The following is a 13630-nucleotide window of genomic DNA, read 5'->3' as shown; positions in this document are numbered from 1 at the left end:
GTTTTAGGGTGAGGTTTTTGAAGTACCTCAAAAGACATAATTTGAATGAGCTAAAAACCAGTGAGTTGAAATTTGAATCAAATCTAGAATATTTCCAAATCCAAATATTCTGAATTGCCAAACAAGGAATTTGATTGAAATGCAGATTTCCAAATGAAATGAGTGTTTCCAAACGGACCATAAAACAAATTGAATTGCTATAATCAGTACTTATTAAAAAGCAGCAATTATAATTGCTTCATACTTCATAGTTGTAGAATGGATACAATGATCATTGTATATTGTTTGCTAGAAGTTATTGCTAACCAGTAGTAGTTGTTAATGACTGTAGTTATTATACTTCCACCCTCTCGGGACAGAGAGGTGTCATTGGTAGAATGTGTTAAGTATAGTTATTATTATAATTAATAGCGTGATATTGATAACTTGCTGGGTATTGTTAACTTTCAATTGTTTATTAATCTTAGGTGGGTGTTTTTCTACGATGGCTCGACTGTCTTTGAGTAAACGGAACAAGATTGTTGTTACATGTATTGTGATATATAGACAAATGCTTGATGGCTATGGAGACTATTGTTGAATTATTATGTTTTCTAGCAAATTTAAATAGTAAGATTCCGAAATTTATGACATATGTGTTTGACAGCTCCATTGATGAAAGAATTCAAGCAAGACTTTTAAATCTTAGGTCAATTATACAAGGGAACGATGTAGTATGTTTCGATAACCTTAGGATGGATAGATCTTGCTTTGGTAAGTTATGTGAGCTGCTTAGGGATGTCTGTAGGCTTGAAGGGAATAAAAACACGAGTTTAGAGGAAATGGTTGCATTATTTCTTTTTACACTTTCTCATGACACGAAAAATAAAAGAACTCAGTTATATTTTAGAAGAAGTGGAGAGACTGTATCCAGACATTTCAATTCAGTTCTTCGAGCCGTGCTTAGATGTCATCGTCTTTTATTCAAGAAACCTGAACCGATTACTGAAAATTGTCAATATGAAAGATGGAACTGTTTTAAGGTAAGAAAATAAATCGTGATTTCATGGTGACTTTATGAGTTCCAATTTTATTTCTCTTTTTTTTTAAAAAAAAAAAAAAAAGTTTAGTAATGATATATGTGTGTCTATATTTTGTAGAATTCCTTGGGTGCTTTAGATGGAACACATATTAAGCTTCGTGTTGGAGGGGAGGATAAAGTTAGGTTTAGAACTGGGAAAGGAGAACTTACTACTAATGTTCTCGCGGCTTGCACACGGGATATGCAATTTGTTTATTTGTTGCCCGGTTGGGAGGGTTCGGCCCATGATAATAGAATTCTTCGTGATGCACTATCTAGGAATAATCCTTTGAGAGTACCGCAAGGTAATAACAATAACCGATTTGAGTTTGCTATTGTAAAATATTAACCAATTTAAGATATTATTGTCTCTATTTTAGGGTATTATTATCTATGCGACGCTGGATATATGAATTGTGAGGGATTTTTAACACCATTTAGAGGAGTAAGATATCATTTGAGTATTTGGAAGAAGGGTGCTCAACCAACATGCAAAGAAGAGTATTTTAACATGAAGCACTCTCAAGCAAGAAATGTTATAGAAAGATGTTTTGAATTGTTGAAAATGAGATGAGGTATTCTAAGAAATACCACTTGGTATTCTAGAAAACAATGTCTAGGATAATTTTTGGGTGTGCCTTATTGCATAATTTTATTCGAACAAACATGACGGTATATCCTTTGGAATCTCTCATACAAGATGGTGGTGGGGAGGATGATGATGAATGCATTTGATACCATGGAGACAAGTGTTGCTTGGTCTGCATTTAGAAATGAGCTAGCTTTCAAATGTATAATGCTTGGTTGGAAACAACAACTTTGTAAATTTGACATTTGGTTTTTGAATGTACTTTGTATTTGACTATTTGTTACCATTGAGAGATGTTAGAATGCTCTATTTAATTTTTTTTTATAAACTTGTTTATGCATTTATTTTTGTTTTGTATATCTATGTTTTATTGTTTTATAATGATTATTGAATTCATTTATAAATCTTTTTTAAAGTCAAATTTTTGTCATTGTGATGAGAACTCACTCAAGGTGGTCAAGTGCTGAGGATCAAGCACTTGTAAGTGCTATGCAAGATCTTCTCGACCTCGGTGGATGGAAAGCAGATAACGGTCAGTTCAAAAATGGCGCATACTCCAAGATTGAAACTTTTTTGGAGGAAAAATTGCCTGGATGTGGAAAGAGAGTCAAACCTCATATTGAATCAAGAGTTAAGACTTTAAGAAAACAATTTGATGCGATTACGGATATGTTAAGTCCACAGGCTAGTGGTTTCGGTTGGAATGATGAACAAAAGTTTGTTACATGTGAACAATCGGTTTGGGAAGCTTGGCTAAAGGTAATTTTGAGCTACATGTATTTATTTTAATGTACTCCCAGCATTTCGGTTATTTGTTAGGCTTCTGAAGTCGGAAATATCCGTCTTAATATTATATAAAAGGGTTAAATATCATCTCACATGGATTAATATATCCGACTTAAGATGATTTAAGACGATTACATCCATCTTAAAACTTCAAGTTTCAAGTTGTTTCTTACTAGTACTAGGAAAGTATGCATAGTAGTGGGAAAGTATGCATAGTAGTGATAGTATTGTACTCCTTTCTTTAGTCCGTGAGGGATGACTTCAAGTTATTGTTTTTAGCTAGTGTAGCAACTCTATTAAATAAGACTAATGTATTACTCAGTATAAGTGGTAAGTAGGACGTAGCTCTTTCTATTCATTGAAAAGGTTCCAATATATGATGTTATTTGTTTACCAACTAGGTTTAGCTAAAGGTAATTTTCACTTATGTATTTTAATGTATTGTTACTGAATTTTAACTATATGTTTAACATATTATATAATTATTATATTCTATCGACAGAGTCATAAAAATGCTGCAGGATTAAGAAATAGGCCTTTCCCCTTATATGATGAGTTAGCAAAAATTTGGGGTAAAGATAGGGCTAACGGCAACGAGGGCGGCAGCGTGCAAGATGCACTAGAGGAGATGGAGAACGAAGCTAGAAGGTGAACAAGAAGAAATTGAAGAAGAAGAAATTCATATCTCTAACACATCAGGGATGTCAAGTACTGAAGTTGAGGCGTCGCCATCAAGTGCACCTGTTAATAAGAAGACAAAAAAGGCTAGAACTGAAACAATTGGAGCCTTAAGAGAATTTTCTGGTCAGCTTAATAAAATGACTGATGTGATGCAAACCGCGGGCGAGCACATAGGAAGGCTTGCCAATTGTTTTAAACATGAGTCCGAGTCTGCTGATAGAAGAATGCAAGTGACTTCGGAAGTAATGAAGATTGAAGGGTTAACACGTGCTGAAGTTATTTTGGCTTCAAAAAAAATTGCTACAGATCCCCTTGACGTTGATTTTTTTTTTCAACCTTCCGGATGATTATAGAAGTGCATATGTGCATGGCTTGTTGATTCTGGAGCGGTCTAATTAGTTCTAGCTTGTTTGGAAGCACTTCTAGCGGGCGAATTAGTTAAATTATAATAATTGCCATTTGAATTATGTTCAAGATCGAAATTGGACAAAAGTTGTAGCTTATGATCGCATATGCGGTGTAGCTAGATAATTTGTTTTTCATTTTTTTTTTTCGATAACGGAACTTTAGATGAATTGGAGTTAATGTTGATTTTTGTGTGAAATTGTCGTTACTTTGATTTAATCCTTAAGTAGAGTTAAAATGTTATATTATAGGTTAAATAAATAAGGTGTTAGTAATATCATGGAGGGGTATATTGGTAAAAAAAATAAATTCAGGTGAATTGACATGGTTCAACCAAACACTATATGGGAGTTTAATTCCTAGGAAAAACAAACTCTCACAAGGCAACCAAACATGTTTTTTACATTTCATGGGAATTACATATGGGAGTTGGATTCCAGTGAATAGCATATTAACACAAGAATTCTATTCCTGCATGAACCAAACGAGCACTAAGTTTACGTTTTTTTGTAAGTTACGAGTATGCAAACGAAAAGGTGTTTTACATATTAAATACATTATGTTAGTTAACATGAATATTGATCATAATATTCTGAAATTTATTTAACGACCGTTTTAAAGTTGTGCCATTAGATTTTTTTTATACAAACACATACATTCATACTATACTATGTAAGAAAATACTGGCCAACGATGAAATGAACTACGCGGGTGTCAGATATTTAACTAGCATAGTTAATTTTGTATCAAAATTATAAATTATCAATGTTCAATTAAGTAGTTTAAAGTTATGTACATTGTATGTTACCACATCTAATAAGACATGGCAAAATAAACTCGAGCTAAGTGACCCGGCTCGAAAAATCTATCCCTAGACACGTAATTGACCCGAACTACAACACCTGTATGTGACCTAAAACCTGAATCGACCCAAACGTGGTATGAGCTTTGTTGACCCGTCAATTGACCCGGCCTAAAATGAACCGATCCGAAACCACCTAACTAAAAAATAACGCGATAAAACATAACTTTAATTGACATAAAATAACTTGAAATGACTAATATGTAAACACACTTAATATTATTTACGTTAAGATAAAGAATCAATTATCAAAATTAACTTATAAATATTTAGTAATCTTAAATGACTTTTTCCTCTATTAATCATTGACTTGAAAATGACGCGATCAACAAACCCAAAACAAACCCGAAACTCGAAGTGACTCCACTTGACGGGAACTAACCAAAAAATGTGACACCCGAACTGGCCAGATTTGATCAGATTCGACTTACCCATTGCTAAGTATATATGTAAGTACCCGTATAATATCTTAATTTATGTAAACTTGAAAATGAAGTTGTTTTGCTTCTCACAAAATACTTAAAGTATAATTCTTATGCAATCTTTTTGCGGACCACTGTATGCAATACACGGGAGATGTCAACAAGTTACAAACTAATGAGGTCACGTTTATGCAGAAACTTATATAATTAATCTTAAACAAACCCGTAATTTTCACGGGTATAACAACTAATTTCTAAATCAAAACCGTTTCAATTGAAACCTTTACTTATTAACCCGCAAAAGTGGTAATTAAGCCCCGTAACTTTGTCCAATTGTGAAATTAGGCCCCATAAGTTTCATTTGGAGCCATCAAGCCCCTTAAGTTTCACCAAAAGTGAAATCCAACTTCATTTTCTTAATTTACATCAAATTCTTATATTAAAATCACTTTTAATATAATTTATCAAATATAAAATATTTTGTTTTATAATTTTAGAACTTTTATATTTATATTAAATATTGAGAATTGTTTTTTTTTGAATTTTATAGTATATAGACAATTTATTATATATGTATGACTACTATATAAATTATAAACAATTTAGAGCATGTACATTGAAGAGTATGGTTTCATCCTCTTATTTTTTCTCTTTCATTCTATATTTTTGACACATCATACTCTCTTTCATTAACCCACTTTCCACTATCTCCTTCCTCTTTCTCTCTTTGTGTCCACATCAAAGAGGATGCTACCTTCCTCTCCTCTTTCACCATTTAAGTATAATTTTATCTCTTATTTAACACAAGGGCCAAGACAAGAACATCCTCTATTTATAGAGGATGTCATCCTCTTCCTCTTCAAAGAGGATGCTAAGAGTATGTACCCACATTGAAGAGGACATCCTCTTAGCACTCTCTCTCATCTAAGAGGATGGTCCGTCCTCTTCAATGTGGGTGCTCTTACTAAATATGTATGTAAAAGTGTTCTTCAATGATTAATAAATTATGTATAAATTCGTAAAGTTGCAATTAATAATTTTTAGTATGTAATAAATTGTTTAATACTAATATAAAATATTTTTAATTAAAATTCTTGTGAAAATTTTAAAAATGGAGTTGAATTTCACTTTTAATGAAACTTAAGGGGCTTTATTGCTCCAAATGAAACTTATATGGCATAATTTCACAATTGAACAAAGTTAAAGAATTAATTACCACTTTCGCGCTTATTAACCTATAAAAATTAAATCGGATAAAAAATAGATAGGGAAGGAAAAACACGTTTTAACACGTTCAAACAAGAGCACACACATTTGTGCCTCCTTAAATAGACGTACCATAGTGCACTAGTAGCATCGTCTAAATCATCTACTTTCTCATTATAACAAATAACAAAATTAAAAAAAGTTAGAAAATCTTCCCCAATTATTTCCGCCTTTGAAATCACCTTTAATTTTCTTTACCGTTTGTTGTTCGATTTCTTCCAATTTTCTTCGTCTGATCACAAAATCACTCAGACATTTCCTAATTCATCCCAAAACCCTTACAATTCCCTCTAATTTCACGACCTAGGGTTTCATCAAAAGGGGGTTTAATCTGTCTGGGTGCAATTTTCTTGAAACCCTAGAAAATTCATGAAATTATGGCCAAATTCAATTCAAAAGACCCAAAACGAGGGGAAAACAGCGAGGAATCAGTATCAAGATCGGTAATTGAGACGGTAAACGGGTCGCATCATTTCGAAATCAAGGGTTATTCGCTGTCGAAAGGCATGGGAGCCGGTAAATACATCTCGAGTGATACGTTTACCGTGGGAGGCTATGATTGGGCGATATATTTTTACCCCGATGGTAAAAATCCCGAGGATAATTCGTTGTATGTGTCGGTTTTTATCGCGTTAGCGAGTGAGGGAACGGATGTTAGGGCTTTGTTTGAATTGACGTTGGTTGATCAAACAGGGAAGAATGAGGATAAGGTTCATAGCCATTTTGCTCGAAATCTTGATAGCGGTCCATATACTTTGAAGTATAAGGGTAGCATGTGGTAATGCTTCTGATGATATGTAGTTATTTTAGTTGGATTTGTAATTTGTGTGTATGTTGAAAGTTGTGCGAATTTAGGGATTTTGCTGTTGTTCGGCGGGGTGATCATTTTTCCGTATTGTTTCTGTTTAAGTATGTTGTATAGTTACTCCCTCTGTCCGAGTCATTTGTCTACCTGTAGTACATTAGTAGGATTTGTAATCCGCGTGTATGATGAAAGTGATGCGAATATAGGGATATTGATATTGTTTTTGTGTTGATGATATCTTGTTCGTGTTATTGGTGTTTATCTATGTAACATACAGCAAGCTAGCGGTTGATAGTATGCTGATATGTAGATATAGAATTGCTGTTTTATGACATGATGATCGTTTTGTTGTGTAGGTTATGTCCTTGTATTAGATGAATATAACATTAAGCGAGCTACTTTATTTCACATTTAAGGGGTGCTCATGGTAATATTGCTCTCGAGTTTCTTTGGCTTGGTATTGTTTGTTAATTAGCAGTTTGAATCTATCATTATATGGTGAAATTAGGTTTTCTGTAGTTTGTGGTGCAATGTTAAGCATGCAGTTGTTGTTTTATGACTTGATGATCAGCTTTTTATGTGAATTATGCACGTGAATGTGTGTGAAATATCATGTAGCCTGATTGTTTTGTAAATTTGTGAACTGCTTAGGAAAAGCTATATGAACACAGGTTTCCTGTTGTTCTAATCTCATGATAATGTAATCTAGTAACAAAGCGTCTTGCTTGTGACGGACACTATCCGTCACAAGCGGAAGACGGATAGTGTCCCCCTCACAATAAGGCAAGTGGGAGGGACGGATAGTGCCCGTCTTCAATGAGAATTTGTGATCTAGTAAAGCTTTCCTTTGTAAAAAAAAAGTTAGGGGGCGTTTGGTTGGGGTCTAAATAAAAGGGAAAGGGAATCAAGACCTCTCATTCCCTTTGTTGTTGTTTGTTTGACCATTTTTCCAATTTCCTTTCCCCTCCTCATTCCTTTCCTTACCCACTAATCCTTCTAATTTCATTCTCCTACCTCCCCAAAGGTATGGGATTTCTTTCCCTATCTTACTAGAGTACCACCGTAACCACCACCACATACGTCACCGCTACTAACACTATTGACGGCATCACCCTATCCCGCCACCACTACTGTCACTGCGGACGCAACCTTCTGCCCCTCGCCGGAGACGCGCCCCTTCGCTCCTCTTGCTCGCTGGTGACAAATAAGATACTCAAGTCCCACCTTAAACCACCAAATTTTCTTTCTTTATTGGTGTTTTGAGGTGTTGGGGACGGATTTGTGTTCAAGGGGAGTGGTTTGGTGGTGTTTGTATGGTGCTTATCGAGATGGGATAATCATTTCGAATGGTATAAAGATGGGAAAATTAGGTCTCGCCGGTAGTATGGTCAACTCGTCGGCGTCAGGTTTGACTCACCGGCAGTAGGTGACCTGAGCCATGCCGGAGAGGGTCGTGATGGTGGTGGTTGGTGTTGGGCTTGGTGATTGTGGTGGATGCGGGTGTCAATTGTTCTTGTTTTTTGTTACTTTTTTTTTTTTGGTTTTTCATTCCCTTATTTCAACCAAACAATAAAGAAGATTAAAGGGAATTCAATACATTTCCTTTCTTTTGCCTTTGTTTCCCTTTCTAATTCTCTTTCTCTTTCCCTCATTTGAACCAAACGCCCCCTTAGTGTAACACAATTTAATCTCATTGTCTTGTGGGTTGTTGGCACCCCAAATCATTTCGGATCTAGGCAATTTTTCAGACTGTACTTTTTGCTTGTCTCCATTTCTTCTACTTGTGTTGGGTTAAGTATTCGTTATAAGCCTTATTTGTGTTGACAAGTTAGGGGATTAATCTTGAATTTGATATCTTGCAGGGGCTATAAGCGTTTCTTCAGAAGAAATATCTTGGAGACTTCAGATTTTTTACAGAACGACTGCCTGCAATTGAAGTGTACTGTTGGAGTTGTGAAAAGCCGTATGGAGAGGCCCAAGCAATATAGGGTATCTATGCCACCATCTGATATGGGTGAAAATTTCAAGGATTTGCTGGAGAGTGGAAATGGGTGTGACATTGTTTTCAGTGTTGGCGATGAGAATTTTAAAGCTCATAAACTGGTTCTTGCTGCTCGTTCGCCTGTTTTTAGAGCTCAGTTCTTCGGACTTGTTGGAAACTCAAATATGGATACAGTGACCATAGAAGATGTTGAGCCTTCCATCTTTAAGGTGTGTGCTATGTATCCTTACCACTTTGCTCTCCTAAATGCTCGGCCACATGAATTTTTGTGTATTTGCCTGTCTATTTTTTTCTTGTCACTTCCATGACTTGGATTCCTAGATTTAGTTCTTATATCATGATCATTACCTAGTCTGACAGTCGGAGTTAGACAAAATAAATAAGCTTCCTCTTAGCCATTCTTAGATACTATTGGTGGTGACCACGAAAGACAGCTCACAACTTTCTAGAGTACACATAGCTGAAGTTTGTCTATTTTCTTGTGTTTGTATTTATATTTTTTAATTTTGTTGCTAGACATTTTTCTAGATCTTTATTGTTATTATTTGCTGGGTCTACGTTAGGGTGCTCATAAATAGGCATTTTTTACGTTTTTGCTGGATATGTTATGGTGTAGTGGTGATGTGGTTTAGCCCTTGATATGAGGAGAAAATATACTTGGACGCTTATGTGACACACTGCTTTCCAGCCGAGCACCTTTTCACTGAACCACATGAAACTTTCAAAGCCTTGGAATCTAATTATATTACAGAATTAGCTGAATCCAATTGTGTCACAGTGTGGTTAGGGCATGTAGATCTCTGAATAGCGGTTGTTTCTTTTTATTTGCGTGGGGGGTGGGTAAGGGGGTTGAGTAATCGACTGATGAGGAATACTTTAGCATCTTGGCAAGGGTTAGGTCTTGTTTGGACAAGGGGATTTGGAAGGAGAGAAAAGGAATGGATTTGGAAGGAGGCAATTTCCATTGTTTGGATAGCAAAATGGGGGTGTAGGGATTTGGAGGGGTGGGAAAATGGATCCCTCTATTTTCCTCCTGCAAGGCGAAGTGTTTCCCCTCCAACAAAGGAAAGATTTGGAGGGAAAACTCTCGCCCACCATTTCCCCTCCCATCCGCTTCCCTCCCTTTCCCATCCCTCTTTCCCCCTCCCCTCCCTTTCCCTCCATTTTTGGTATCCAAACAAGGCCTTAGTGTGGATTATGCTGGTATTTGTCATGCGCACAATTATATTACCAGTTTCAGAGAAACCGTTTTTTTAGGGTTGAAAATAACCCTTTGTTTGTATCGAGGGATTTGGAGAAAAAGGGAGGGCGACAAATTCCCTTATTTGGTTAGGAAGTTGAATTGGAAGGATTTAAAGGTGTGGGAAATAGATGGATCCCTTTTACTTCCTACGAACCAAACTAAAATCGACAGAGAAAATTTGGAAGGAAAATGACATTGTTCCATCCCTCTTCATTTCCCCTTCCTCCCTTTCCCTCCCCTTCCTTCTTCAATATGTATCCAAACAAAGTACAAGGTTTTGTTGTTTTATAACTTTTATTATTCCAATGTCCATATCCTAATTTGCTGATAATGGCCTGCAGGTTATGCTACTGTACATATACTCTGATAACTTTCCAGATCTTCGTGAGATATCAGGATCTACTTCTTCAAGCTCAATGGCATTTATGGTGCAACATTTGTTGGCTTCTGCTGATCGGTTTGGCCTAGATAGACTGAAAGTTATTTGTGAATCAAAGTTATGTGATGAAATCACAGTAGATACTGTTGCTACTACCCTCTCCTTAGCGGAACAGCACAGATGCAAGCAGTTGAAGAGTGCCTGTTTAAAATTTGCTGCAGCAAACTTGAATGGTGCGTCTACCCCTATAAATAAATCATTCTTTAATTGCTTTCTTTCTGTTGAACTTAATAAATTATATATATGGAGTAAACCATGAGATGAAAGTGAACTTAATATTTCATGACTAATCTTTGAGGACATGATATAATTTTAGTTTTACACTGCATGCAAGTAAAGCTGTGGCGGGCTTTCTGGCATCAGTTATTTAATATTTTTTTTTCTCTCTATTTATTAAATCCAAGATTATATTTGTGCGTAACTTATGGTTTAACCATGCATATATGTTTTAGTGATATTTTGTCATTGAAGATTTAATACAAAGGCGTTGGATATTAAGTGATGGATTCTTGACTGATACTGTGGTTACGTAGCTTCATTTCTAAGCAAGCCTTGACCTTTTTCGGTCGTAATTGTGTGGCATGATCTAGACTTTTAGTTGGTGCTGGCTGAGTTGGTTAGTAGTTGTCGAGCTGTGCACAATGTCTCTCCCTTGTGGCCTTGTCAATGTCTAGTAGTCCAATGACTGGAAATGAGCCATGTTGTCCATGAACCCACAATTTGATGCTCCGCTCCATGGCAATACTTCAATCTTAAGTCAATCTATATTTTTGGTTACTGATTTTGTAGCAGTTGTAATATCTCCTGATTATTTTGATGGAGATTTTGATTTATAGTGCTTTATACTGGAATGTCATTTAATGCCACTGAATTTTGGTTCTTCTGGAAAGGACTTGTTTGATGTTATGCTCTCTTAACTCATAGTTAGAGAGAGAGGGTCTCATACAGCCTTTAAGCCATAGTAAAACTTGTGGGTTGTTTGGCTAGTTGGCTGTGATGCTGAATGCAAAGCTTGTCACTTTGTGGAATAGAACTATGTTTTGTTTGTTCACAAGTTACAGCTACTTCATTGGTATAGCTATTTGATATTACATAAAATGTTAATGTGGTAAACTTCTTGGTCGCTTGCTACGCGTTTTAAGTAATATGGCAGGCAGGCAACAAGCCAACAACTGGTGTCGTGGACCTTGTGTTAGAAGTTAATTTTTTTTCTCTTGAATTAGTTGACATGTTTATACGAATTGGTACTTGCCCGGAGCTTTTTGGGGATGTTTTCTTCAGCTTTTAGATATAGCTGACTACTTGTGTTGAGAATTTCTAAACCTTCATTAGATAGCTCTATTGGACTTTGCTTTTCATTCTCATTGCATTTCCTAGGCGCAGGTTGTATTTTATAAATTTTATATTGTTGCTCTTTTTACCTTATTTTATCTACATTGCAGCCATTCTGTATAATCACATATTGGTTGGTGATTACTTTTTACTTATTAATCTTCATTAATCCCTCTATTCCAATCATTTGTTTGCCTTTTTTATTCTTTGTGAGGGGTTATTTTAAATTAAAGGCAAACAAATGATTGGGACGGAGGGAGTAGTATATATAGATCTTCATCAGTAATATATGGCGACTCTAGGGTGTCAGAAAAGGAGTTGTTTCTTTTGACACTCTCTCATATTTATATAAGACATACATTTAACAATGTCGGGCTTAAAGTAAATAACAAAAAATACCATATGACACAGCCTCTTTTGAGAATTTTTGTTATTCTTTATTGATGCGCTTTATGTTTGTTTCAGCGGTGATGCACTCGGATGGGTACAAGTATCTGGAGCAAAGTTGCCCCTCACTTCTTTCTGAACTACTCCAGACTGTTGCCTCAGGAGATGAGATAGGCAGTGTGGCATTGAGTAAGAAAAGGAGCAGTAGCAGCATTCTTGGAGTGGAAGCAGATGGAGACCCTGATCCTGCTGTGGAGCCAATTAACTTTGTTGGCAGGAGAGTCCGAAGACGGTTTCTATAGATTAATGTATTGAAAATGTAGATACATTAGTGTTATGTTTTCTGTTAAATTTCTCCATGTGGAGGTTTGTTTGTTTGTGTTGCTAATGTGGTGTAGATAGCATAAATGACTCTTCTGCTTTGACTGGTGACTTAACAATAGCATCTCATGGAAATATGCTCTCCATTTCGTCTTTGTTTAGCAAATGTTAGTGCCCACAGCTTCTATTTTTTTTCTTTAATTTTGTACGAGATGGTGTTACATTTGTCAGACCAAACCATATATACGTAGTGTTAATCTACTTCTTCTAGTCTTTAGCAGCAGAGTGTACAATTAGTTGATTCGTATCACATAGTATAAGTTGCCCTCGTGTAATTTTTATGGGGATTTCGTGTATTTAATACGAAGCAGGTTAAGTCTCATATAACACCTGCTTAAATATATTAATCTCATCATTTTACATCTTTTACTTGCCAACTGAGCTATGTAGTCGATATCGATTGGTTTAAATCTTGTTGCATATGACGTACTATAAGGCCCTATCAAATGATTACCAAGTACTATAAGAAATTTGTGTCCATGTTAAAGACATTGATGGAGTGGATGATTTTGTTGTTATATAAGAGTCAGAGGCAGGAACGCGTTACAGATTTGCCGACTTATAAAATGAATGGATTATTATCATACTTTGAAATGAAAGATCGACCACTTAAATGTAATTGATTGTGATTTCTGCATTATGTTTATGTGCTCCATATTTGCTGTGCCCATATTCAGTTGACTATTGACACATGAGTGACATGACTCATGACTCATGAGTGTGGTTAAGCGAGGCTTTGGGAAAATTCTTGGTGAGATGGTTTTATTATACCAATTTTAAATACACCCTCTTATTCTAAATAACCTTCTCTCTTTTCTTTTTTTTTTCCATCTATTTACAATAACTTTTCTATTTTTTTATTTGGTAAAGTTTTTTCTTATGAAATGACCATATTATCCTTATAACTTTTCTATTATTACCACCCAACCCACACTTAACCTAACCTACTAAGACACTAACCCATCCCACT

The 13630-nt window shown here is 35.6% G+C and overlaps 1 protein-coding gene and 1 pseudogene across 1 annotated transcript; both read left to right on the top strand.

Annotated features, from left to right (window-relative positions):
* Positions 1-626: 626 nt before the first annotated feature.
* On the top strand, positions 627-3537 carry LOC141641433 (uncharacterized; annotated as a pseudogene).
* Positions 3538-6118: 2581 nt separating this feature from the next.
* LOC141643086 (BTB/POZ and MATH domain-containing protein 3) lies at positions 6119-12766 on the top strand. The gene is made up of 4 exons (XM_074452116.1): positions 6119-6849; positions 8739-9087; positions 10463-10733; positions 12358-12766. The coding sequence occupies exons 1-4, from the start codon at positions 6449-6451 to the stop codon at positions 12579-12581; spliced, it is 1245 nt and encodes a 414-aa protein (XP_074308217.1). The 5' UTR covers positions 6119-6448; the 3' UTR covers positions 12582-12766.
* Positions 12767-13630: the final 864 nt, after the last annotated feature.

The sequence above is a fragment of the Silene latifolia genome, chromosome 2, assembly GCF_048544455.1.
Source record: "Silene latifolia isolate original U9 population chromosome 2, ASM4854445v1, whole genome shotgun sequence".
Lineage (NCBI taxonomy): Eukaryota > Viridiplantae > Streptophyta > Magnoliopsida > Caryophyllales > Caryophyllaceae > Silene > Silene latifolia.
The sequence above is the reverse complement of the archived record's forward strand: the minus strand, read 5'-3'. Positions and strand labels throughout refer to the sequence as shown.